Below are 26,825 nucleotides of genomic sequence, written 5' to 3'. Positions count from 1 at the left end.
TGTGTGTGTTTGTCCTTGTGAGGTAAATGATACACGTCCAGACACCAAGGGTTTCCTCTTTATGGTTTTATTGAGTTAAATCAGGATGTGCATGCAGCCTGTCTGGGCGTCATCTAGCCTGTCTGGGTGTCATCTAGCCTGTCTGGGCGTCGTCTAGCCTGTCTGGGTGTCGTCTAGCCTGTCTGGGTGTCGTCTAGCCTGTCTGGGTGTCGTCTAGCCTGTCTGGGCGTCATCTAGCCTGTCTGGGCGTCATCTACCCTGTCTGGGTGTCGTCTAGCCTGTCTGCGTGTCATCTACCCTGTCTGGGTGTCGTCTAGCCTGTCTGGGTGTCGTCTAGCCTGTCTGGGTGTCGTCTAGCCTGTCTGGGTGTCGTCCAGCCTGTAGGTCAGTGGTCTGTCTGCCCCCCCTTCCTCCTCATGTGTGAGCCTTGCACTTCTATATGTATATGCTGTATATACATGTCTGTCTGTCTGTCTGTCTGTCTGTGTGATCGCGTAAAAGGCCGGTACGGTGTGCACCTCACTAATGAGCAGTGTGAGTTACCATGGTTACATTCACAGTCCCGCCTCCACCAATCAGCTTTTGATTTTTTTTTACCAGATCCCAGTCCTGTCATTGGCCCTCCCTGTCAGATCCTCTCTATGGCTGAATTTGATGATCTGATGGCAGCAAAGTCACACAATGACTTTAATATACATCCTGAACGTAGCACATTGTGAACACGAAGGCTGTTTGTGTTGAAACATCCAGTCTGATGAAGAACAAGTGTACCCACGAGCCTCTTCTCTGAGCAGAGAGTTACGCGCTCAGTCACATGCCGTGGTCCTGAGTCTGTGATTGGACTAGAGTGAAACACCTGTCTTCCGAGGGTATGGTACACTGTCGTCCAGGTTTCAGTGGGCGTGGGCTGTACAAGTCCAGGGGTTTGGGTGTGGCCTGTTGGTCCTGGGGGTGTGGCCTGTTGGTCCTGGGGGTGTGGCCTGTTAGAATATGGTTCTGTGGGAATGGAGTAGTAGTCTCCTCCTACCCCCCTTCACCTTCCCCCCAGGCCCCACCTCCTCAACCCCCCCCTACTTGGGGGGTATCACCACCAGGGGCTGGCCCCTGCGGGGCCTCCACATGAGCACCTGGGCATCGTTGGCGTTGGGTCTCCCCAGGGCATTGGGAGGGATGTGTTCCATGCGGGTCAGCACCAGAGGCTGCTCCTGCAGCGAGCGCCCTGCCAGCCGCGCCCGTGAGCCCAGGGGCCGGGCGGGGTCCACCTGGATGTCCACCCTCATCCTCCATCGCACTGTCTGCAGCAGGATCTTCTCCCTGCGGACACACGACACAGTCAGAGCCGCCTGGGGGGCTGGCATTACAAGCAGGTAACACAAGCGCAATCATAAATGTAGCGTGTTGTTTGTTCAGATGGTTCTATTCAACGTGACAAACAGTGATCTGACCCTGCACTGAAATGCTCTTCACTGAACTATACCCCCCCCCCCCCCCCCCCTTAGCCATCTGTGTGTTGCGCAAGCCCTTATCACAGCAGTGTCCCAGAGCACGTCACCTGGAGGAGGTGTTGAGAGCGACCAGCCAGGTGCTGAAGCTCTGGTCTCGACTGATGGAGGTGAGCATGGGCAGGTTGCTGTCGCTGACCGGCACTGCCCAGGTGACGCTGGGGTAGAAGTTGTCATTCATGCTGACGGTCAGGTGTGAGGGCTTGGTGGTGGGCCCGGCCAGGGTGACCGTCTCTGTGGTGTTGCCATACCAGGGGTAGCTCACTCCATCTGAGTCGCTGATGGCCTGCACCAGACCTCCCCTTAGCTCTGGCAGCTCCCAGCTCGACCTGCAGGGGGCAGTAGAGAGTCTCACACACATACACACTCATTTGTGCATCTCTGCTGTCATTAAACATGCAGAAGACTTCCTGAACTGATCCTCAGCCTTCCTGTCAGTCACCTTGCCCACACATCTGACTGCACAACCTCACTTCTAGTGCTCATTGAGCAGCCTCTAATTCAGCAGCCTCGAGGCCAGTCTCTAATTCAGCAGTGAGGCCGGTCTCTAATTCAGCAGTGAGGCCGGTCTCTAATTCAGCAGTGAGGCCGGTCTGTTTATCAGTGAGGCCAGAGAACAGGCTGGAGAGGTGGGCGTCTAACTGAGGCCAACCTTCTGGGACACACACTTTCACACACACACTCATACCAGACACACACACCCATTCATATCACACATACACGCACCAGACAAGCCTACATACATGCCTCAAGTCAACTGTTGCATCGCGATTGAGGTTTTCTTTCACAGGAAACCAAGACAGTGTCACTTCTTTTTTTCACACATGCGCACACACCACACGCACACACCACTGCCTGCTGTTTCGACTCAACACTTATAACTCCTGAGCTCTGAGTCATGTGACAGGACAGAGGCCTAACAGGGTGACTGACGCGGAGCTGCCGCCCTCTGATTGATTCAAACTCACATTCCAATATCGCCGTAGGTGTTGTAAAACTCCATCTGCGTGCACGCCTGGATCCAGCCTACCACCCATGTCTCGTGCCGGGGGATGGGCGGCATCACTACCCGCGCGGATGCTTTGAAGTAGGGCGTCTTGTAGCGCAGAACTATGGGGGAGTTTTCTTCGATGATGGTCGGGAAATTGTCAATGGAGGCGGACATGTCATAAACTACGATGTTCTCACGTTTAATGCGCGACTTACAGGTGATGCTCTGCAGACAACCCATGGTGGGGGTTTAGCGCGAGACTCAACGGCGAGGACGTTATTCACATGGCAGCGCCTCTCCGGATAGTTATGATGGAATTCAGAGCAGCTGTTGTCACTGGCAACCCTGTTGATGCACGAGGGTGCAGCTCCAGAAATACATGTAACCTGGTCAGCAAGTTCTAAATATATCAGGAACTGATGACACTGGAACCGTTTAACCGCTCCAATGACGGGTTGCCTCTCCGTGCCCGCGCGCCACTGCCCTCTCGAACCCGCTGCTCTGGTAGCTCAAGTCTAACCGAATGCCCACCGCTGCCCGCGCTGCTGTTTGAATCCACGTGTCCGGTTGCTGGTCTGGGCCTTTTGATCCTCTTCTTTCTGGCCCGTGCTGTCATGTCACCAGCCGGGGGAGAGTGTCGGAGTCACAGGCGCCGTGCCGCTGCCCCGGCCGCGCCGGGTGGTGCTCGTGATGGTCGTCAATGCGGCACAAAACTACGGTGCGCTCGGACGGAACCACGAGACCCCAGTCCACTACCGGTCATTCTTCACGACGAGACAAACACTTGATTACAACGAGGTTTAGGCGTTTGGTTTGTCATCTTGGTTTTTTTTCCAGAGAGGCGGACCCCTGATATCCGAACAGGCTGATCGATCAACAGGAAAAGAGTGAGAGAATTCAGACGAGTTTACAGCCGGGGAAATAACCGTTTGTCTCCAAATTCGTTTACAAAAATCATCATTGCTCGTCTATAAAATCTAACGGCCAGTGCACCGCAGGTGCCAATTAACGGTTGCTATTCTCCCTTGACTCCGACAGACAGGCATCCGCTGCCGCTGTTCCGTTTCCCCGGTGCTCGAGCTGCTGAATGAACCAATCAGCGGCAGAGGGAGACTTAAGCGCGTGGGAGTGTCAGAGGTTCATTAATTGTCGGAGTCTGGAACGACATTTGTGTACATGGCAGAAACACCGGAACACTGTAGCGAGAACAAATGAGGGTCTCCCTGGTAACAGTTGCACCAGGGGACTTTAGATGATTGGAAATTGGGATATATCTCCAATTTCACATTATGATGAATCATATTAATTAGCTAAACAGTTACGACGGAAGCGTAGCCAAAACCAATTCAGCACCTTGGACAGATGGACAGCGAAGAATCCCTCGACAGTGGCCGGTGTCCTTATAAAGTGGCTACATCCTCATTAGCGCGGAAGACAGCTAGCTTTAATTATAGACATTAAAGTAATGAGCTTGTGAGATGAGTCTCTAATGCACGCCTCCTTCTGCAAATAGGGTCAAATGGGTGGTTCATGAAACCGGCGTACTACGTTACAGTATCAGGGATTGGCTTGTGTTGTTCTCATAGCCTTAGTGATGGTGGCAGACACTGTCATCACGTTTTTCAAAATAAAAGTGCAGACGTATCACACGCTCTCCCGAGGTGGGGTCCAGTTGGAAAAAACAACAACATATCAACAGGACAGGACTTAATTCACAAACTAACAAACACCAACACAAAAAATTAATACTTATGCGTTTAACTGTGTTGATAGTGCCATTCTTAACGTGAAGACAAACTTTTATTTTGTAGACTGTTTTGCTGGTGTTGAAACGCAGCGCCTAACGTAGACTCCGGTTCCGGGTGAACTATGATGAAGACAAGCTTACCCTGGGTGCATGACAGGGTTGTGAGGAGCTGAACTACTTGTCCGAATTGCATAGATTCACGATAAGTAACCATGGTATGTTAAGTTAGTTAACTATATCTTTGACGCAGTTGCTATATTGTTTTAGTTTTGACCCCCTGACAAGCTAGTTAGCTAGCGTAGCTCCTTTGCTTGGTGGGCTAGTAGCCTACTAGCAGGATAGTTAACAAATCATAGCCAGCTAGCTTTCGTCGCAAGATGTATCTAAACTAGCTACTGTAACTGTCTACCATGTATCTGTTGTTCCCTGCCAGGTACCTACAGATTTCAAAGCGCTAGTCCAGCGCTTTTATGTCCTGCAGACTGAACGAGTGGAAGCTTACAGGCTGTTTGAGGAGTAAGTATCACGAGCTCTACTAGTTATGTATCTAGATGTAACGCGACCAGAGATGGCAAACGTGCACACATCCTTCTCTCAAGTAGAAGTACCGATACTCATGTTTAAAAATACTCTGGTAGAAGTTGATGTACTCACTACACTTTTTCACTCAAGTTTAAGTTAAAAACTGTGGGCTCTGATGTATACTAAGTATAAAGTAGCCATTACTACACCTGTGTTAGTGTCACACAGGTAACTGGACCTCACATTATATTAATACATTAATTTAAAAATACACTATAGACACGCAGTGCATTCACCAGGAATCCTTATTTGAAACTTTGTTCAAATATGTTTAGCAAATTTTTCAACATTTTCTTTTTCTCACATATTTAAAGGAGGGTAAACATGAGGTTGGTGTATTTATCCTCAGGGGTCACGAAGCCTATCTGAGGACCGGGCCAGACTATGACTTCGATCACTACCGGCAGCTGGTGCACGAGATAACGCTGGCTTTCTGCGGAATGTCCAACGAGGTTCTAGAGATCAAGCAACGACTGCAGCGGGAGCACGCCCGGCCCGACCTCGCGGAACACGTAGACAAGCTACAGGAGAAGGAGAAACAGAAACTGGAGCTGGTGAGCGAGAGATTCCTGTCTGAGTTACCTTTACATGATATTATTTGTTCAGCAGATGCTTCTTTTCCAGAGTGCGTTTTAACAGTATTTCGGTGGTCAGAATCAAGGAACGGTCTGGTGTTGCAGCTGTACAATGAGGCTTTAAACTCAGGGTGTAGTCACCCCACTCGGCCACAAGGTGTCAGTATTTGTCTTAAAACAAGATCTGTGTGTTTCTTGTCTCGTGGTTTAAAAGGCTTCTGTCAAGCAGCTGTCTGACTAAAACTGATAATCCCAGCAGGATAGATGATATGCTAGACTTCCCTGACCTACTGTCTGGAGACGAACTAGGCAACGGGATGGGGGTGGGTGGAGCTTAGTAGTTAGAGCATTTTTTTCTGCAGATCAAAGGGTAACAGGTTCAAATCACCTTAACTGGGTGGCTGGCTGGTAGACAGGCTGATTCACTAGCTGTCTGACTGAATGGCTGCCTGGCTAACTGGGTGATTGGCTAGCTGTCTGACTGAATGGCTGGGTGGGTGATTGGCTAGCTGTCTGACTGGTTTGCTGGCTGGTTGGCAGGCTGGTTGGTGCTAAAATGTTATTGCTTTGGGTGATGGATGACTTTCACATGTGTCTAGGGAGAGGAGGGAGAAGAGGGGGAGGGGGGAGGAGTTATTTTGACCAAATAACTGTGAAACCTCCCCATGTGTTCGCTTCTATTCACGAATAATAAAAACCAAACACAGAAAGTTCTGTTGATCTCTGGGAGGGGTTGGTCGTCGTCTTTCCAAAGCAATACACTCATTATGATCTCTGGAATCCCCACCTTGAGGGATTGGAACCATAGTACTGATACAGTAGCAGGGTGAGTTTGATTTGGTGCACGGTGTCTCCCCAGACGGCCAGGCTGCAGCTGGCCCGGCAGCGGGCACAGGATCACCCCGAGGACCTGAGCTGTGAGGAGCAGATCCAACACATCAGGCAGGAGTAAGAACAGTCCTGGGGTGGGGGGGGGTATATGTTATGTGAGCAGGTGGTCTAACTGTGATGATCTCCCTCCCTCCAGCATCATCAGGAACAGGGGGGTTCTGAGTGACATCATGCAGGACTTCAAATATGACTCTGAGGAGTCTGAGTGACACAAGCTCTGGGACTCCGCCCCTCCACCTCCCTCTCCTCCACCTCCCTCTCCTCCACCTCCCTCTCCTCCACCTCCCTCTCCTCCACCTCCCTCTCCTCCACCTCCCTCTCCCTCCGCAACCTTCTCCACTCTCTCTCCTCCTCCCCCTGCAGACACAGATGGATGGATCCTCTCCTCCTCTCAGTTATTGATCTTTTTATTCACCTGCAGTTTCCTACTGCCTCCTCCTCTGTGAGTGTGTGTGTGTTCGAGTGTGAGTGTGTGTGTGTGTGTTCGAGTGTGAGTGTGTGTGTGTGTGTGAGTGTGTGTGTGTGTGTTCGAGTGTGTGTGTGTGTGTTCAAGTGTGTGTGTGAGTGTGTGTGTTCGAGTGTGTGCACACGTGTGAGTAAACCTATTTCTGCACTCTAAGCAAAATAGCCTTTTTCTTATTTGTGAAGGGTTGAAGTCTGTAAATATTTGTACCTATGGAAAATAAACGCAAGATTTGAAATAAGTCAGTTGATTTATTGTTTTATAAACAGTTGTTGGAAAAATTGGAGTACTGCTGATAACAGAACTTGCAAGGAAATACTTCTAACCCTAACCCTTAAATATATATAGATACAAAAATATATAAGCAATATAAATATTATTTCCGCCACATCTTTATGCACCAGAGAACCCTAACCAGAGAGAGAGAGAGGGGGAGAGAGAGAGAAAGAGAGAGAGAGGGGGAGAGAGGGAGGGGGAGAGAGAGATAGAGGGAGAGAGGGGGAGAGAGAGAGGGGGAGAGAGAGAGAGGGGGAGAGAGAGATAGAGGGTGAGAGAGAGAGAGAGGGGGAGAGAGAGAGAGAGGGTGAGAGAGAGATAGAGAGACAGGCACCAGCATATCAGAAAACCATAAACATCCAGATCTCCCAACCTCACACAGAGAGAGTGTATATTCTTCGTGTGGACGTCTCTCCACCTCCTCACGCTCAGATAGTACGAGAGCACCTTCATCTCAGATATATTCTTCGTGTGGACGTCTCTCCACCTCCTCACGCTCAGATACTACGAGAGCACCTTCATCTCAGACGGGCTACGAATTATCTCCTTGGATCTGAGAGAGAAGACACAGGGAATATGAATATGAACTCAGCAGGCTGTGTTTATGTTCATGTGCCCTTTGGTTGCAGCCTATGAAAGCCCTCCCCTTCTCTGAGGCTGACCAATAGGAAGCCTCCAAGACTGATGAGGTCGGATGTATTTGGAGCAATCAGGAGTGTGGAAGCTTCCTGTGCTCAGTAGCCAGTAAAGATACAGAGCCCCAACACGCACACACACACACACACACACACAGCAGTGGTTCTGGCTGCCATTTGGCCTGAGTTATGTGGAGGTTCCTTCTCAGGCTGCTGATGGAACACAACAGGAACACATTAGCCTGCTTGTTAATTACATCTAGATGCTTGCTTTGATGTGGCTCTGGGATGAACATCATAACCCGGCACCATTAAAAGCTGTCATAAAGCAGTGGGTCTGATGGGGGAGAGGGAGGAGGGGTCGTTTCCCTGGGCCAGTAAAGAGGAAACCGCACACATACCTGAGGATGAAAGGACCGGGGCAGAACCAGGCACGGTTCTGACAATCCAGCCAGGCAGTGTGGTGAACTAGAACCTAGACCGCACCAAGACTGCAGAACCTAGACCGCACCAAGACTGCAGAACCTAGACCGCACCAAGACTGCAGAACCTAGACCGCACTAAGACTGCAGAACCTAGACCGCACTAAGACTTCAGAACCTAGACCGCACTAAGACTGCAGAACCTAGACCGCACTAAGACTGCAGAACCTAGAACGCACTAAGACTGCAGAACCTAGACCGCACTAAGACTTCAGAACCTAGACCGCACTAAGACTGCAGAACCTAGAACGCACTAAGACTGCAGAACCTAGACCGCACCAAGACTGCAGAACCTAGACCGCACTAAGACTTCAGAACCTAGACCGCACTAAGACTGCAGAACCTAGACCGCACTAAGACTGCAGAACCTAGAACGCACTAAGACTGCAGAACCTAGACCGCACTAAGACTTCAGAACCTAGACCGCACTAAGACTGCAGAACCTAGAACGCACTAAGACTGCAGAACCTAGACCGCACCAAGACTGCAGAACCTAGACCGCACCAAGACTGCAGAACCTAGACCGCACTAAGACTGCAGAACCTAGACCGCACCAAGACTGCAGAACCTAGAACGCACTAAGACTGCAGAACCTAGACCGCACTAAGACTGCAGAACCTAGACCGCACTAAGACTGCAGAACCACGACAGGACAGCAGCCCGGTCGGTCTGGGGGGTTCCAGTGCCCAAAGGGTGGAAGGATGGGTGGGTGACAGGCTGGGGTTATCTGCTTACCTACCTGGTTGGGCGTCTTGTGTGTTTTCTGCAGCCAGACCCTCCATTGGTCGTACAGTTTGATTGACATGTGGCTGCACCCGTAGGAGTGCTTGCGTACCCAGCCGATGAACTGCTTCAACTCCCGCCTCAGGGTCGAGTTCTGCTCCGACTTAGGGTCACATGACCCCCCCTGACGACGCTCTGTGGTGTGTGTGTGTGTGTGTTTGTGTGTGTGTGTGTGTGTGTGTGTGTAAGGTGTTGGGGTGAAAAGAAGACATTGTTGATTAGGAGCAACTATGAAAAGAGCTTAAACTCAGCATCCAGGGCGCTGGGTGTGTTCTAGAACATCAACGACCTCTGGCTGAAACACAGACTATATAATTCAGCACAAAAACATTCTGTTTGATCATTGTAAGAATAACTGGCTAAATGGATGATTATGTTCTTCTGAGCAGAAGCCAAACCAGCCCCCCACCCCCCCCCAGCCTGGTTCCAGTCAGCAGTAGCTTCCTGGATAGACGCTACATTCAATCTATCCTTGACACACATCACATGACCTTCCACTCTTTGATCAACCAATCAGAGATCTTTATCAGGGTGTTTGATGTTTGGGTCTTCGGGGTCACATGCGGTTTGAATCGCTCGCTCTCTCCCTCCCTCTCTTCCTCTGTCTCTCTTTCTACCTCGCTCTCATCCTCCCTCGCTCGCTCCCTCCTTCTCTTACTCCCTCTCTCTTCCTCCCTCGCTCTCTTCTTTCCACGCTCTCTCCCTCCCTCTCTTCCTCTCTTTCTCCCTCCCTCGCTCTCTCCCTCCTTCTCTTCCTCCCTCTCTCTCTCCCTCCTTCTCTTCCTCTCTCTCTCCCTCCCTCGCTCTCTCATCCTTCTCTTCCTCTCTTACTGTCTCCCTCTCAGAGGAACTTCTGGTTTAAAGTATTTAAGACAGGAAACATGACTTGTCCACAATGAAGCCCTTATTAAAGATTGTATCCATGGGAACAACAATAGCAACAAGGCTTTATAATGTCCACTGGAACCAACTAGAGAGACAAGGCCAGGAGCCTAGGGTAGGAGGCTAGGGTAGGAGGCTAGGACAGGGCGCCAGGGTAGGAAGCTAGGGTAGGAGGCTAGGGTAGGAGGCTAGGACAGGGCGCCAGGGTAGGAAGCTAGGACAGGAAGCTAGGGTAGGAGGCTAGGGTAGGAGGCTAGGAAGCTAGAGTAGGAGGCTAGGGTAGGAGGCTAGGGTAGGAGGCTAGGGTAGGAGGCTAGGAAGCTAGGGTAGGAGGCTAGGGTAGGAAGCTAGGGTAGGAGGCTAGGGTAGGAGGCTAGGGTAGGAGGCTAGGAAGCTAGGGTAGGAGGCTAGGGTAAGAGGCTAGGAAGCTGGGGTAGGAGGCTGGGGTAGGAGGCTAGGGTAGGAGGCTTGGGTAGGAGGCTAGGAAGCTAGGGTAGGAGGCTAGGGGTAGGAGGCTAGGGTAGGAGGCTAGGGTAGGAGGCTAGGAAGCTGGGGTAGGAGGCTAGGGGTAGGAGGCTAGGGTAGGAAGCTAGGGTAGAGGGCTAGGGCAGGAGTCTCACCACTGTGAGGGGTGGAGGCGGCGGTGGCGTGGCTCCAGTCGCTCCAGATGCCGGGCTTCCTGGACCCGAACACCCCCACAGGATTACACCTCACCTGCACGAAGTACACCGTGGCTGGCCTGAGGCCTGCCAGCCTGCAGGCCGTCTGGTTCCCCACATCCTCCACCACCTGGGGGCACACCAGACTGGGAGTGTGTAGGACAGGGTGTAGAGGTGTGTGTGAGGGTGTAGAGGTGTGAGGGTGTGTGTGAGGGTGTGTGTGAGGGTGTAGAGGTGTAGAGGTGTGTGTGAGAGTGTGTGTGAGGGTGTATGTGTGTGAGGATGTGGGTGAGTGCACCTTCCAGTCCTGGCTGCCCTCCAGTCTGTAGCGTATCTGGTACTTGGCCTGGAACAGGAAGTCTTTGAGGGCGGGGGGGCTGTCCCAGTTCACAGCTAGCTGGTCCTCCAGCTCCCCCACCCGGCTCACCTCCACCCTGCCCGGAGGGTCTGTGGTCACTGAGGGGGCAGGGGGAGGGTGAGAGGGACACTGGGTTCTCTGACACACACACCAAAACATATATATATGGATATATATATATCAGAGAGAGAGAGAGAGAGAGAGAGAGAGAGAGAGAGAGAGAGAGAGAGCGGGAGGGAGGTTTTTTTGTATCTTCTCAAAATGTCATGGAGGACCATCATTGATAGTCTTCTTAATTTCCGCTCAGCTGCGTGTGTGGTTTAGCCTGTGTGTGTTTGTGTGTGTTCAAATGCTCTTTACTGGCTCCACCAGGCCTAACCCTAACCCTAACCCTAACCCTGCCCTGAGAAACCAAACATTCTTTCACTTATTGTTTCCGCCGAGGAGAGGAGGAGGACATGAGGAGGAGCTGGGGCGAGTCATGTGGAGGACATCTCTCCTTCCCTCTCATCTCATCTCCTCTCCTCTATCCTCTTTCTTTCTCCAATCACTTCTGGAGAGGAGGAGAGGAGGAGAGGAGGAGAGGAGGAGAGGAGGAGAGGAGGAGAGGAGGAGAGGAGGAGAGGAGGAGAGAAGGAGAGGAGGAGAGGAGGAGAGGAGGAGAGGAGGAGAGGAGGAGAGGAGATCCTACTCTGTAACATAACATGAGGCTAAAGAAGTTTCTGATCTTAACAGGCATAACAGAAAGAAAACTATATAAAATGTATCAAAGCCAGTTTAATATGCTTTTAAAAATAACTAGTGACTGTTTCGGATTTGTGAGTATTTTCCTCCAGTCCTACATTGACCCCAGAGATGTTCCCCTCACTATCTGAAGAGCGGTGGGGTTTTACAATGTTCAGTTCCTCTGTGAGGGTTGCAGCCAGTACCCATTACACAGTTATAGGGATGGATGGAGAACATATAAAATAACGTGTGTTGACCATATGCAGACATCAGAGGAGAGGAGAGGAGAGGAGGGGAGGGGAGGGGAGGGGAGGGGAGGGGAGGGGAGGGGAGGGGAGGGGAGGGGAGGGGAGGGGAGGGGAGGGGAGAGGAGAGGAGAGGAGAGGAGAGGAGAGGAGAGGAGAGGAGAGGAGAGGAGAGGAGAGGAGAGGAGAGGAGAGGAGAGGAGAGGAGAGGAGAGGAGAGGAGAGGAGAGGAGAGGAGAGGAGAGGAGAGGAGAGGAGGGAGGAGAAGGGAGGAGTTTAACTCACCCACGTCTAGGATGTCCAAGGTGATGACATCGGAGGTGGCCAATCCCAGCTGATTTGCTGCCTGGACCCAGATGTCGTAGGGGGTAAACAAGGCGAGGTCTCCTGGGATGTAACAGGAGTTCAGCTGCCCTCTGGTGTCCTCGCACTGTTTCTCCCTGCCGTACCACCTACACACACACACACACCACTCAGAATGATACTTTGATGTAGTGTGACAGTGTATAAACGCAGACATCCCGCAGCACATCTGCAGGTACAGGTGAAAACCTTCTGACAGAAGCAGCATTAGGGACATTTGTTTCAGGTGATCACCTGGAAGGAGGGCCACAGGCCTGGATGGGGCTCTCACCTCAGTTTGTACTTGAGGGTGTACGTGGTCCTGATGTAGTTCTCGCCCTGGCCACCGGGGGCCCACTTGCAGCTCAGGTCCTTGGTGTTTCTGGACCAGCAGGTCAGGTTGACTGGTTTCTCTGGAGGCACTGGGTAGAGACACACAGGAGAGACCAGGCTGGGGAGAGACACACAGGAGAGACCAGGCTGGGGAGAGACCCCCACACACACAAAAAGGTCAGAGGTCAGTCCACTCACGGCCCACGTAGAGGCAGCTCCCAGCCAGCAGCCGTCCGTCCGGCCCGTGGCAGAGCAGGTTGTCCCCCGAGGGCTGTCTGGACCCGGGGAGGGCATCCAGGCTGAGCCCCAGGGTGGAGGGCCCCAGCACGGCCCTGCTGCTGCCCGGCAGGCGACGCCCGTTCAGGCTCCAGTACAAGGAGGTGGCCGGAAGACCCAACTCTGGAGGAACAGTGCAGGTCGCGTTCAGGCTGGAGCCCACGAGCAGGGCTGCGTCTTGGGGAGAGATCACAGCCACCTCTGGGAGGAGGACCAGAGGACACACACAGACCAGGACACACACACAAAACAGGTGCACACACATTTCTCTTTCAGTACAGGACATCATCTCCAAAATAACGGACAACCGTTTTGTTAACGGACGAACAGCATGCACACCTTCCGGTATCACCTTCATTCCACCGTCTAACGTTTATTTATGTTGACTAAACGGGGCCCCGCCCCTTCACCCCAGCGCCTTTCTGTTAAAGATCCGGAACGGGACACGGTGAACTCGCTTGTCTGCACCAATGTCTCTACTGTTCTACCGATTACCGGAGACTGGACTACTTACGTGTCGACGAAGAGTTCACCGCCCGGCCGGTCAGAAGGAGAAACAGACAGATGATCATGTTTCAGATGGCTGAACCTATACTTTCTGGTGTTTCCTTTTCGTCCTTATCCAGACTACGCTCGCTCTCCTAGCAGTAAGAGTGATAAAAGTCGGGACGGGACCGGCAGCTGACCAACCGTCCGACCAGACAATGCAACTGCACCCTATCGGCGTTCTACCGGGGCGATGGTGCTGGTGGTCTGACTGTCAGAGTTTGAGTGGAGGGACTGCAGGTTTGCCTTCCCTGTGGCGGGTAAGGTTTGTCTGGTGAACGCCTCCAACAGCAGACTACTCACAGCCCCTCCCAACTCTGCCCACAGGGTCACTATAGTGTACTATATACAGATGCGTGTATCAACCTCGGCGTTCCCTCAAAACAAAAAATCCAAATTTAGTTACACCTTCATGCATAACTGAATGAGCTTCATGCTTTTTGCAACTTTTTAAAGCTTTTATACACAAGTAGTCTCCTAGTGTCTAGAACTCCCTCAGATATGGTCCAAACCCCAGATTTAGCCCAGGTAGACGGTTGAGCGGAGCAGGCCAGCATCTCCGGCGTTACAGCCCTCCGCTCCCCGCGAGCATCTCCGTCGTTACAGCCCTCCGCTCCCCGCGAGCAGCTCCGCAGGGTCACAGCTTGCTTTCTCTCGACTTCTGATAACTGTTCGTCTCTTTAACATACATAATAAATTATAGTAGTAATAGTGTAGTGTAGTAATTACTAGTTTTAGGAAGCTTTAACCTCGTTCATCTACATCCAATTTTCCATTTGGAAAGTTAGAATGCATGACAAAATATATCGGCACACTGACCAACTTAACAAGGCAGATATAAAAACTATATAAAAAGTAACTAAAATGTAGGAATCAAATCGCCTACTCAGATTTTATACCAACGCGTGATGTTACATCAAGGCTCACTTCCGCCATCTTGTGGTCAAAATATATTCTTGAAGATCAACGGTGGACGCTTCTGCAAGCGCGCGTGTTTGTAGCCTACCTGCTACGTTTATTCACTGATAAATAAGCGTTTATTCATAAATTAATACGGTGTATTGAGGACTTCACTGGCGACTTCGTTGTGTTAATATTCCTTACGTGTACAATGTAGGAAAGTGCCTCCCTACTTGCCTTATGGGTTACATTGTACCAATAAAGTAGGCTAACTTTATAACTAGGGATACTTTGTGATTGTGCGATGCGTCCCGACAGAGACTAAGTTTTTGACAGGGCGACAGAATCCAGGAGTATCGAGTACTCGGTAGAGCCTCGGGCATGTCTGGGGCTCTCACGGAGGGAAACATGAATTTGTTGACGTCGAATCATAAGTAGGTCATATGATTTCGTATGACCACCCTCTGTGCACGTGATTTTACAGTGCATGATGGGACATGTAGTGCAGGTAAAGTGTGGCGACTGTCAAATTCATTTTAGGCTTTTTGTTGTTGTTTGAGAAACACTCAGTATTGTGCATATAATATGCATTGCCTTATGACGTTTTATAATTATGCTAAATATTTTTTGAATTCCGTGTATTTGTTTAGTCTGCAGAGTGGGAAACACAAGGGTGTAACCGGACCTACGCGTTTAGCGTTGACGTTTTATTTGTACTACAGCATCCGCGTTTCGCTAGCAGCTAATCCCAAGGCATAAACAGTCAACAAAGGTGGACCACATACTGTTGTTCGCGGACAGAAAACCCAGATTTCCTGCCTCGGGGGCACTTGTCTACAGCCGTATGGAATCACCGGAATCTCTTTCGGGCCGTCTACTCGCTAGAACCGGCTTAAGTGCTAGCAGCTAGCAGGCTAGCTTAACTACCGACCACTAGTACTACCTGGACGCTGACCTGAATGGAGCTGTCAAATCCGCAGACGACATACAGTATAAACTTGTAACTAATCGGGTCTGCTTATAGACGGTGCCAATCATCCATGTTGTTCTTTCAGGAATTACTGAAAGAAACTAGATGGGGTACAATTTCCTTGTTTCAATGGCTGCTAGTGCTATGTGTTTAGCAAAATTTAAATAGCTACGCACCGAAAGATAGCTAGGTTGAGCAAGGTGTTGAGCAAAGAGCCAGGTTAGCTTTGCCAGATGTATTAATTGTCTCATAACAATGACGATATTTGAGCAACTTTCGAATTATTGTGAGAACAGTTTATGGCTAGCAGGCTGTTTAGCGTTCTGTATATAGGCTGTTCATGCGCTATTTATCCGCCAGCTGTCAACACTTTCACAGATGCAGTTGTCGCCAGTTGTGTAAACGGCAGTGTGTTTATCTAACCTTAACTGCACCTGCGTATGCCGACGTGTCACAGCTAACTTGTTGCTCCAAGGCTCAGGTGTTTTGACGGTGAACGGTGTAGTACTCAGGGGAGCGAACTTCACACGACCAGCGGAAGTGTCAGTTGTGTTTGTGACATTGTTGCGACTGTCCGAGATAAACAAAGTAGATTGTATTATTGTACCATTCGGCAGATCATCGATTTTATTTCACACAATCCAACATTTCTTGAAACAGCCTTGCAGTTTGACTTTAAACATCTGTCAGTTGTCTCCCATCACCTCCACTTCATGACGATTTGACCTGTATGGTTTAAGACTGGAGAATGGCAGAATAAGGAAGTCTCCATGGGTGGAAGTAAACTTAAAAGTAACTTGGCCTCTGTTCTTATACACTGACTGCTTTATGTTACAGTGTGTGAGGGCTGAGGATCTGTGGGCCGTGTAGGCTGACGAGCACCAGCTTCCTGTCTGAGGGCCAGTACTTCCTGTCTCAGGGGCAGTACTTCCTGTCGGTGGTGTCTCAGTGACCAGTTGATGAGAGAGTGCAGGTGTGTGTCAGTGACCAGGTGATGTCTGGGTTATAACCAGGGAGACAGCAGGGGTTGTTGCCAGGGTGACGGCTGTGTGGTTGCCGGGGAGACGGCTGTGTGGTTTCCAAGGAGAGCGCTGGGCGGTAGGTAGCGAGCGATGTGGGTGCGGTTACCTGTTCACCTGGCCAGCATGCAGGTTGTCGTCATGCCGACCATATTGCTGCTGGGAACACTGTGCAGCCTGGGCGACAGTATGACCCGGGGCGAGAGACACCGACTCAGGTGAGGCTGGGCCCTTCTCACTTAGGGGGAGGGTAAAGAGAGAGAGCGAGAGAGAGACAGAGAATCCTAACTTCCTCCTTCCTGTTTCCAGGGACCAAGTGGTCGAGATGTTTGATCACGCTTATCATAATTATATGGTGAGTCTAGCAATGTGTGTTTGGGTTTGAATAGCACAGGCCTGCTGAAAGATTACCATGGCTCACACTGCTGTGTGTGTGTGTGTGTGTGTGTGTGTGTGACGTGTGTGTGGCCCCCAGGATCATGCGTACCCAGCAGATGAGCTGATGCCCCTGACCTGCAGAGGGAGGGTGAGGGGGCAGGAGCCCAGCAGGGGGGACGTGGACGACGCCCTGGGGAAGTGAGTTAGACTGGAGAGGGGGAGGGGGGGGAGGGGGACGGGGAGGGAGGAGAGAGGCCTGACCTGGTCTGACCTGGTTAGGGTTACTGACCTGGTCTGCTGTGTGTGTTTCAGGTTCTCTCTTACCCTCATAGACACTCTGGACACACTGGTGGTGAGTACTGCTGTCTGAGTGTGTGGCTGAACATGGATGGAACATGAACCTATCCATGTGTGTGTGTGTGTGTGTGTGTGTGTGTCCAGCTGCTGAACAAGACAGTGGAGTTTGAGGCGGCGGTGAGGAGGGTGTTGGCGGACGTGCGTCTGGACAACGACATTGTAGTGTCTGTCTTCGAGACCAACATCCGAGTGTTGGGGTGAGGAGAGAGCAGGGTGGGGAGTGGTGAGGTGTGTGTGTGTGTGAGGTGAGGGGAGGTGTGAGGTGAGGTGAGGTGTGATGTGTGTGTGAGGTGTGAGGTGAGGTGTGATGTGTGTGTGTGAGGTGAGGGGAGGGGAGGTGTGATGTGAGGTGTGAGATGAGGTGAGGTGTGATGTGAGGTGTGAGATGAGGTGAGGTGTGTAAGGTGAGGTGTGAGGTGAGGTGAGGTGTGATGTGTGTGTGAGGTGAGGTGAGGTGAGGTGTGATGTGTGTGTGTATGGTGAGGTGAGGTGAGGTGAGGTGACGTGTGTGTCCCTCCAGGGGGCTGCTGGGGGGACACTCCATGGCGGTGATGCTGAAGGAGGGGGGACGTCACATGGTCTGGTACCAGGACGAGCTGCTGCACATGGCCAAGGACCTGGGGCTCCGCCTCCTGCCTGCCTTCAACACCAGCAGCGGTCTGCCCTACCCCCGGGTGAGACTCACACACACACACACCTCACCACACACACCTACAAAGAGTGAGAGGCGAGGAGCAGCTTTCCTGGTGTGTGACCTGTGACCTGTGACCCCAGGTTAACCTGAGGCGGGGCGTGCTGGGTCCTGACACCAGGACAGGCACTGAGACAGACACCTGCACAGCCTGTGCAGGAACCCTCATCCTGGAGTTTGCTGCTCTCAGCCGCTTCACACAAGATCCCGTGTTCGAGGTACTCCTTCTCCCCCTGCTCCTCCCCCTGCTCCTCCCCCTGCTCCTCCCCCTGCTCCTCCTCAACATCATCAGATGATTGACATGTTAGTGAGGGCTTGACAGGTGCATGAGGGCTGATTGACAGGTGTTTGAGGGCTGATTGACAGGTGTGTGTCTTGCAGATACACGCCAGGAGAGCCATGGACTTCCTGTGGGAGAAGAGACAGAGGAACAGCAACCTGGTGGGAACCACCATCAACATCCACTCTGGAGAGTGGGTGAGGAGGGGTGAGGAGGGGGAGACACAGGTGGGGGGAGGGGTGATGAGGGAGAGAGTGGGTGAGGAGGGGTGAGGAGGGAGAGAGTGGGTGAGGAGGGGTGAGGAGGGAGAGAGTGGGTGAGGAGGGGTGAGGAGGGGTGAGGAGGTAGAGAGTGGGTGAGGAGGGGTGAGGAGGGAGAGAGTGGGTGAGGAGGGGTGAGGAGGAGTGAGGAGGTAGACAGTGGGTGAGGAGGGGTGAGGAGGTAGAGAGTGGGTGAGGAGGGGTGAGGAGGGAGAGACACGGGTGGGGGGGAGAGGGGAGGGGAGACTGAGTCCCTGGTACACTGAAGCGTTGCTGATGTTGTTGTTGATGTTGTTGTTGATGTTGTTGTTGACAGACAGTGGGGTGGGGGCAGGGATAGACTCCTACTATGAGTACCTGCTCAAGGCCTACATCCTGTTAGGAGACGACCTCTACCTGCAGCGCTTCAACATCGTGAGTCTACACACACACACACACACACACACTCACACACACACACACACACACACACACACAGTAAACTTGTGCGTGTGTACAATGACCCCGTTTGTGTGTGTGTGTACGATGACCCTGTGTGTGTGTGTGTGTACGATGACCCTGTGTGTGTGTGTGTGTGTGTACGATGACCCTGTGTGTGTGTGTGTGTACGATGACCCTGTGTGTGTGTGTGTACGATGACCCTGTGTGTGTGTGTGTGTGTGTGTGTGTGTGTACGAAGACCCTGTGTGTGTGTGTGTGTACGAAGACCCTGTGTGTGTGTGTGTGTGTGTGTACGAAGACCCTGTGTGTGTGTGTGTGTGTGTACAATGACCCTGTGTGTGTGTGTGTACGATGACCCTGTGTGTGTGTGTGTGTACGATGACCCTGTGTGTGTGTGTGTACGATGACCCTGTGTGTGTGTGTGTACGATGACCCTGTGTGTGTGTGTGTGTACGATGACCCTGTGTGTGTGTGTGTACGATGACCCTGTGTGTGTGTGTGTGTGTCTCCAGCACTATGCGTCCATCATGAAGTACATCAGCCAGCCTCCTCTGCTGTTGGATGTGCACATCCACAAGCCCCTCCTGCCAGCTCGCACCTGGATGGACTCCCTGCTGGCCTTCTTCCCCGGCCTGCAGGTGACCTGGCGCCTAGCAACACAGCAGCACGAGCAGTCGAAGGGGACATTGTAGTATTGCAGAAGACAAGAAGATGCTTCCTAACCCAACTGTATGTGTGTGTGTGTGTCCAGGTGTTGAAGGGAGATATCCGTCCTGCCATTGAAACACACGAGATGCTGTATCAGGTGACCAAGAAACACAACTTCCTCCCTGAGGTGAGCCAACTTCCTGTTCTGCTCTCCCCCTCCTGTCTGTCCATTGACACACCACATCTGTTTCAGACCAACACCAAGGTCTGCTTTGTCCTCTTGCCCTCTGCATTAACACTCTCTCTCTGTCTCTGTCTCTCTCTCTCTCTCTCTCTCTCTCTCTCTCTCTCTCTCTCTCTCTCTCTCTCTCTCTCTCTCTCTTTGTCTCTCTCTCTCTCTCTCTCTCTCTCTCTTCTCTGTGTCTGTACTCTACATCTTCCTCTCCCCCCAGGCCTTCACCACAGACTTCAGGGTCCACTGGGCACAGCACCCTCTCAGACCAGAGTTTGCAGAGAGCACCTACTTCCTGTACAAGGTACACTTCCTGGTTCATGCAGCACTACTTGCTGGTTCATACAGCACTACTTCCTGGTTCTGCTGAGACAAAGATGGCCAAAATCATCTCAGTGATCTTATCTTGCCCACCCCCAGGCCACTAAGGACCCCTACTATTTGGAGGCGGGCCGCTCGGTGCTGGACAACCTGAACCGCTACGCCCGGGTCCCCTGTGGCTTTGCTGCCATGAAGGATGTCCGCACAGGCAGCCACGAGGACCGGTGAGACACACACACACACACACACCACTCTTACAGAGACTCATATTCTTTAAACTACTAGAATAATCACACTTTCTCTTTTCTCTGATTCTGCTTCCCCCCCCTCCTCTCCCCCCTCTCCCCCCCCTCTCCTCCCCTCTCCCCTCCCCCTCTCTCCCCCCCCTTCACCCCCCCCTCCCCCCTCCCCCCTCCTTTCCTCTCCCCTCCCCCCTCCCCTCCCCTCCTCTCCTCTCCTCTCCCCTCCCCCCCTCCTCTCCTCTCCTCTCCCCTCCCCCCTCCTCTCTTCTCCCCTCCCCTCCCCCCGTCCCCTCCCCACCTCCCCTCCTCCTCCCCTCAGGATGGACTCGTTCTTCCTAGCCGAGATGTTTAAGTATCTCTTCCTGCTGTTTGCTGATGAGGAGGATCTGCCCTTTGATGTGGAGGACTACATCTTCACCACTGAGGCCCACCTGCTGCCTCTCTCCCTGTCTACTGCCCTCCCTGCTGCCCCCCCCAACACCACCGTAAGTACCCCCTGCTGCCCCTCTCCCTGTCTACTGCCCTCCCTGCTGCCCCACCCAGGGGAGTAGAGGCAGTATTATTAGAGGCAGGGGAGTAGAGGCAGTATTAGAGGCAGGAACCCTTCCCTGATGGTCTTCAATCCTGTGTTGTTAGTCAGAGGAGGAGCTGGACGACTCCAACTTTGATTGGACGTGCCCAAACACGCGCCTCCTCTTCCCTGACCCCGCCTATCCCCGGAACCTCCGAGACCCAATCAGGAGCGCTGTGGACAAGAGCTGTCCCCGCCCCTCCTTCCTCAGGTGAGTGGGGGGGGGGGTGTGGAGGTGGGGGGTGAGGGAGGGGTGTACCTGTGTCCCGGGGCTGAACCTGTCCCCCTCAGGGAGCCGGGTCTGGGCAGAGCGCCCCTCAGAGCGCAGGACTTCATGGCCAACAACCCTGAACACCTGGAGCTGCTGGCCCGCATGGGAGTCAGCCTCATCCACCTGAAGGACGGCCGAGTGCAACTGGTGCAGCACGCCGCGCAGGTACACACACACACCACACAGGCACACACACACCACACAGGCACACACACCACACAGGCACACACACACCACACAGGCACACACACACTCTCTCCCCCCCCGCCCCCAGGCGGTGAGTGCGGTGGCGTCTGAGGACGGCGTGAGGTTCATGCAGGAGATGATGGAGCTGTCCAGCCAACAGCAGAGGGACCAGCTGCCCCCCCGCGCCGTGCAGATTATCTCACACCCCTTCTACGGCAGAGTGGTACTGACCGCAGGGCCCGCTCAGTTTGGGACGGACCTGTCCAAGAGCAGCACGGGGGTGAGCAGGGCTGCAGGCCTTCACGCACTCACCTGGATACAGACATGCTGCTGCTGACCTGTGAGATGGATAACCTCCTCTCCTCTCTCCCCCACCTCTCCCTCTCCTCTTCCTCTCCCTCTCCTCTCCCTCTCCTCTCCCCCACCTCTCCCTCTCCTCTCCCTCTCCCTCCCCTCTCCCCCACCTGTCCCTTTCCTCTCCCTCTCCTCTCCCTCTCCCCCCTCCCAGGTGCGTGGTTTCGTGGTGGTAGCAGAGCCTTACTCTGGCTGTGGGGAGCTGGCCAATGCGGCGCTGGTGCAGGGCCGTGTTGCCCTGCTGCAGAGAGGACAGTGCATGTTTGCTGAGAAGGCCAGACACATTCAGAGAGCTGGGGCACTGGGGGGCATCGTGATAGGTGAGGACACACACACACACACTGAGGAAAGACCCTCAACTGGGGAGTCAGGTGGCTGAGGGGTTAGGGAATCGGGCTACTAATCAGAAGGTTGTCGGTTCGATTCCTGGCTTTGCCAAATGATGTTGTGTCCTTGGGCAAGGCACTTCACCCTACTTGCCTCGGAGGGAATGTCCCTGTACTTGCTCTGGATAAGAGCGTCTGCTAAATTACTAAATGTAGATGTAACTGTAACTGCCCCCCCTGCCCCCCCAGATGACAACGAGGGCAGCAGCAGCGACACGGCCCCCCTTTTCCAGATGGCAGGAGACGGGCGCAGCACAGATGATGTCACCCTGCCCCTCCTCTTCCTGTTTCACAAGGAGGGCAACATCCTGTTAGACGCCCTGAAGGAGTACAGGGAGGTGGAGGTGTTGCTAAGCGACAAGGCCAGAGACAGAGGTGGGATGTACTGCTACTGTACTAGGATTATACTACCACCATACTACCACCATACTACCACCATACTACCACTATATTGCGATTATACTACCACTATACTACCACTATACTGCCACTATACTACGACTTTACTACCACTTTACTACCACTATACTACCACTATACTACCACTATACTGCCACTATACTACCACTATACTGCCACCATACTACCACTATACTGCGATTATACTGCCACTATACTGCCACTATACTGCCACTATACTACCACTATACTACCACTATACTACCACTATACTGCCACGATACTACCACTATACTGCCACCATACTACCACTATACTGCCACTATACTACCACTATACTGCCACTATACTACCACTATACTGCGATTATACTACCACTATACTGCCACTATACTACGACTTTACTACCACTTTACTACCACTATACTACCACTATACTACCACTATACTACCACTATACTGCCACCATACTACCACTATACTGCCACTATACTGCCACTATACTACCACTATACTACCACGATACTACCACTATACTGCCACGATACTACCACTATACTGCCACCATACTACCACTATACTGCCACTATACTACCACTATACTGCCACTATACTACCACTATACTGCGATTATACTACCACTATACTGCCACTATACTACCACTATACTACCACCATACTACCACTATACTACCACCATACTACCACTATACTGCCACCATACTACCACTATACTGCCACTATACTACCACTATACTGCGATTATACTACCACTATACTACCACTATACTGCCACCATACTACCACTATACTGCCACCATACTACCACTATACTGCCACCATACTACCACTATACTGCGATTATACTACCACTATACTGTGTGGCCAGGCTGGGCTACACCCCTCACTTCATTTCACACTTTCAGACCTTCCTTCTTTTTCATCTCCTCCTCCTGTGTAGTGATCTATAACGTGCCTCTCTCTCCCTCACCCTCTCCCTCACCCTCTCTCTCCCTCACCCCCTCTCTCCCTCACCCCTTCTCTCTTCTCTGCCTGTTTCTCCTTCCTTCTCTCATCCCTCTCTCCTCATTGGATGATCAGCAGCCATATTTAAAGGTGAACCGATACCTGGCACCCTGCTGGAGAACAGTAAGTGTTGCTCTCTCTATCTCCCTCTCTCTCTGTCTCTATCTCCCTCTCTCTCTGTCTCTATCTCCCTCTCTCTCTGTCTCTATCTCCCTCTCTCTCTGTCTCTATCTCCCTCTCTCTGTCTCTATCTCTCCTCTCTCTCTCTATCTCCTTCTCTCTCTCTCTCTATCTCCCTCTCTCTCTGTCTCTATCTCTCTCTATCTCCCTCTCTCTATCTCCTTCTCTCTCTGTCTCCTTCTCTCTCTCTCTGTATCTGCTTCTCTCTGTCTCTATCTCTCCTCTCTCTCTCTGTCTCCTTCTCTCTGTCTCTATCTTTCCTCTCTCTTTCTCTCTCTTTCTCTCTCTCCCTCTCTCTATCTCTCCTCTATCTCCCTCTCTCTCCCAGTCTCTCTCTTCCTCTCTTTCCCAGTCTCTCTCAAGCTCATCTCCCTCTCTCTTAGCTTATCTTTTTTCCTCCTCTCCTCTCTCTTTCCATTATCTCTAATGGTGTGTGTGTGTGTGTGCGCGTGCGTGGGAAAGTTAAAAATACGTTTTGACAATATAGGAGGCAGTATTGTGTTTATTGAAGAGTCTGGAGATTGACAGATCTCTCCCCCTCCTCTCCACCCTTCCCCTCCCCTCCTCCTCTCCACCCTTCCTCTCCACCCCTCCACCCCTCCTCTCCACCCCTGCCCTCCTCCCCTCCTCTCCTCCTCTCCACCCTTCTCCACCCCTGCCCTCCTCCCCTCCCCTCCTCTCCTCCTCTCCACCCCTCCCCTCCTCCCCTCCTCTCCACCCTTCCTCTCCACCCCTCCCCTCCTCCTCTCCACCCCTCCTCTCCACCCCTGCCCTCCTCCCCTCCTCCCCTCCTCTCCTCCTCTCCACCCCTCCTCTCCTTCCCTCCAGGTGTGGAACAGCAAGAGGAGCAGGATTGTTCTCCAGAGGAAAGCTCCGCCTCTGTCCCCGCCCCCTCATCACTTGTGGACCAGTCACACATCAGCACAGTGGAGGTGGACCAATCAGCTCTGGAGGAGACGGCGGAGGCGGGACCAGAGGCCGTACCTGGCGCTGAGAGAGACTCTGAGCAGGGGGAGGAGCCAGAGGTGGACTTGGACTCAAACAGCCAATCAGTGGACGCGCTGTTAGCTGATTGGCGGGAGGACCTGGAAGCGTTTAAGCAGATGGAGAAGGACGAGCTCTGACGACCCCACCCCACCCCCGACCCCCTCCACCCCCCCACCCCCGACCCCCTCCACCCCCCCAACCCCAGGGTGGCTCTGGTCTAGCCACCACCTCCACCCCCGACCCCCTCCACCCCCCCCCCCCCTTTCAACCCTGTAGGACAGTCTTAGAGAAGGAGGGAGGAAGCTTAAGTGGAGGACATGACACTCTCTCTCTCCCTCTCATCTCTCTCTCTGTCTTCCTGGTCTAGAAAGTCTATCTAGGAGGGAACTGAGTCAGTTTAATTTCTGTACTGAGTGGTCAGTTGTGGTTGATTGATTCATTGGTTGATTGGTTGGTTTATTTAACTGTGATAATGATTATGTTTACTTTATCTTTAGTGGGCCTTATTGAGGGGTCAGTCTAATGAAGCCGTACTGTGACTTGCTAACTGGCCTAGCACTGGCGCGTCCTGCAAGAAGTACGTGTATATGACTGTAAATATGTATTTGTCAGTTATTTTGGAGGTGGTTTGATATACACCGCTGCTTTGATCAGGTGTGGGTCAGTATAATTGATCACAATCTCTTTTAACGAACATGGACCGGACGGACTTTTTACTGCCCTCTCCGTGTCGTCATGGGGACGGTGGAGGGTGCAGTACTAGTGGCGGCCATCGGAGGGCGCCTTTCCTCCATAAAGCAGAAACATACAGGAACCGCTAAACCGACTGGAAAACTAAGCAAAAACAAGCCAATAAGTTAACCCAGTTACGTTTAATAAAATTGATAAACAGTTGTTAAAGTGCCTGATTCTTCTGTATAATTTAACCTAAATGTATTTTTCTTTAGCTGTAGGGCGTATGTTTTTTGTGTGTTTGAATTTATTTTTTTATATTTCTTAGCCTACTTGAAACGCCTGACACGATTTCTGGTCAAGGGTTAGGGAAGTTCCCAGGTGTCTTGCCAATGCACTTGAAAACACACAACAGGAACCCGACATAACACTTCAAAAGAGCAAACGGCACAATGTAGCTTGTCATTACTCATGTGTGATCACGTCGTTTAGACTACACTAACAGTCACGGACCATGCTTTCGTGTCAAAGGTTTTCAGCGAACAGATACACAAAACGGCAACTCGGGTGTCTTTCTGGCAACAAACTGAAATATTCGCAGTTCAGCGAGTCCTCTGCAAGATGGCTGCGTGGAGGGACACGGGCATCCTGGTAATATGACGCATGCCAGAGTTTACGTTCAGTTTGGTGGAAATACGCTTCCCAGGCGCACGCACTCCATAGCGCAAGCTCCCGCCCCAGAGTCCGCGTGAACCTCAGCAAATATCAACTGGACCGAGCGGAACCGGTTCATCAAAGTAAGTAAAAGGAAAAATATGCTCGCCTTGAGTTGGAAAACGATACCAGGTTCTGGTTTAGGTATGCACTTGCACGTTTGATGTGTATGTTAGTTTCGTAGCAAACGGGGATATCTTTTGTTGTTGTTTCCTGACTCGGTGTGTGATTGCCCGGCGCTGTTCTTCCTGTACGGCTGCCGTAGTGACAAGGATGTGCTCGGTTGCAGCGTGTTCAAGACCAGCAGAACGCAGAACCGATCTGTACTTTTGTCATTTCGGTTTAGTTGGGTTTCTGTCTATAGCTTATGACTCATTTGCGATAGGTTGACTCTGCTTTATTTATCACCAAGGTTGGCCCTTTGCCCCGCTGCTCCTTCCCTCGCTTCCTCCCTCCCTCTCTCCCCCGCCCTCACACTCTCCCCCCCCCCCCCCCCCCCCCCCTCCCTTCTTTGCAAGGCCCCTACTTGCTGGACTTATAACTGCACAAACAGAAGACACCTGGACTGGCGTGCGCACATGCACACACAGACACACACACAGACCCGTGTGTTTGTGTGTGTGTGAGGAGAGAGCGTGTGCGCACACACACGTTTACTTCTGTTATCTGTTTCTCCACTGCAGAGAAACAATGCACCCAGTGTCTGCGTGCGATGCAGCTGGACACAGCTGTGTTCAGCCGAGCAGCACTCCTTATCCCCCGCCACCGACCCCACGAATACCCCACGCCCCGCTGGCTGTCAGCCTGGCAGTCTCTCCTAACACACACGCACACACACAGAAATAGCGTCTAGTGTGTGAGATCTTACAGCACTTTCACTGACGGGACTGTGTTGGTCGTGATGATGATGATTGCTCTGGTCGGCGGAGTTTCCTTCCGGTGATTTGAGCGCCGCTGGCAGGCCAGAACTAGCCTACTGTAGCTAACCCGGAGCCACTGATACGGGAATGTTTTGGGCTAGGTCATTTTTGTTTACGTCATGTTTT

At 52.2% G+C, this 26,825-nt stretch overlaps 5 protein-coding genes across 9 annotated transcripts in view; 3 read left to right on the top strand and 2 right to left on the bottom strand.

Moving 5' to 3' along the window:
* Nucleotides 1–51: 51 nt before the first annotated feature.
* On the bottom strand, nt 52–3,565 carry fam78bb (family with sequence similarity 78 member Bb). Its single transcript, XM_084692451.1, has 3 exons — nt 2,471–3,565; nt 1,553–1,831; nt 52–1,314 (listed from the first exon to the last, which is right to left on the bottom strand). The coding sequence occupies exons 1-3, from the start codon at nt 2,731–2,733 to the stop codon at nt 1,071–1,073; spliced, it is 786 nt and encodes a 261-aa protein (XP_084548577.1). The 5' UTR covers nt 2,734–3,565; the 3' UTR covers nt 52–1,070.
* On the top strand, nt 3,549–6,992 carry rex1bd (required for excision 1-B domain containing). The gene is made up of 5 exons (XM_084692452.1): nt 3,549–4,455; nt 4,674–4,756; nt 5,172–5,376; nt 6,257–6,345; nt 6,425–6,992. Exons 1-5 carry the CDS (start codon nt 4,453–4,455, stop codon nt 6,495–6,497), a joined length of 453 nt encoding a protein of 150 aa, XP_084548578.1. The 5' UTR covers nt 3,549–4,452; the 3' UTR covers nt 6,498–6,992.
* A 6-nt stretch (nt 6,993–6,998) lies between these two features.
* Nucleotides 6,999–14,334, bottom strand: crlf1b (cytokine receptor-like factor 1b). 3 transcript variants are annotated; one of them, XM_084692446.1, is made up of 8 exons: nt 13,263–14,334; nt 12,671–12,949; nt 12,432–12,561; nt 12,083–12,249; nt 10,767–10,924; nt 10,430–10,598; nt 8,884–9,062; nt 6,999–7,580 (listed from the first exon to the last, which is right to left on the bottom strand). In XM_084692446.1, the coding sequence occupies exons 1-8, from the start codon at nt 13,318–13,320 to the stop codon at nt 7,560–7,562; spliced, it is 1,161 nt and encodes a 386-aa protein (XP_084548572.1). In that variant the 5' UTR covers nt 13,321–14,334; the 3' UTR covers nt 6,999–7,559. The 3 variants fall into 3 exon arrangements, with proteins under 3 accessions (XP_084548572.1, XP_084548571.1, XP_084548570.1); XM_084692445.1 differs by having other exon boundaries at nt 8,880–9,062; nt 12,671–13,276; XM_084692444.1 differs by having other exon boundaries at nt 12,671–13,276.
* Nucleotides 14,335–14,891: 557 nt separating this feature from the next.
* Nucleotides 14,892–24,557, top strand: edem3 (ER degradation enhancer, mannosidase alpha-like 3). 3 transcript variants are annotated; one of them, XM_084692442.1, is made up of 21 exons: nt 14,893–16,401; nt 16,493–16,538; nt 16,659–16,759; nt 16,874–16,913; nt 17,003–17,115; nt 17,439–17,592; nt 17,693–17,827; nt 17,991–18,096; nt 18,466–18,563; nt 19,103–19,228; nt 19,342–19,425; nt 19,691–19,774; nt 19,891–20,015; nt 20,353–20,518; nt 20,670–20,815; nt 20,896–21,040; nt 21,150–21,341; nt 21,570–21,735; nt 21,991–22,176; nt 23,305–23,349; nt 24,235–24,557. In XM_084692442.1, the coding sequence occupies exons 1-21, from the start codon at nt 16,277–16,279 to the stop codon at nt 24,528–24,530; spliced, it is 2,679 nt and encodes an 892-aa protein (XP_084548568.1). In that variant the 5' UTR covers nt 14,893–16,276; the 3' UTR covers nt 24,531–24,557. The 3 variants fall into 3 exon arrangements, with proteins under 3 accessions (XP_084548569.1, XP_084548568.1, XP_084548567.1); XM_084692441.1 differs by having other exon boundaries at nt 14,894–16,401; nt 23,302–23,349; XM_084692443.1 differs by lacking the exon at nt 23,305–23,349 and having other exon boundaries at nt 14,892–16,401.
* Nucleotides 24,558–25,670: 1,113 nt separating this feature from the next.
* The window catches only part of LOC146221463 (uncharacterized protein C1orf21), a 14,342-nt gene continuing 13,187 nt past the window's right edge, over nt 25,671–26,825 (top strand). The window contains exon 1 of the mRNA XM_084692447.1: nt 25,671–25,862. The gene's annotated coding sequence lies outside the window, so the exon portion shown is untranslated. The remainder of the gene's footprint in view (nt 25,863–26,825) is intronic.

The sequence above is a fragment of the Hypomesus nipponensis genome, chromosome 26, assembly GCF_054491055.1.
Source record: "Hypomesus nipponensis isolate SF chromosome 26, ASM5449105v1, whole genome shotgun sequence".
Lineage (NCBI taxonomy): Eukaryota > Metazoa > Chordata > Actinopteri > Osmeriformes > Osmeridae > Hypomesus > Hypomesus nipponensis.
Note: the sequence above shows the minus strand (reverse complement) of the source record. Positions and strands in the feature narration are given on the sequence as shown.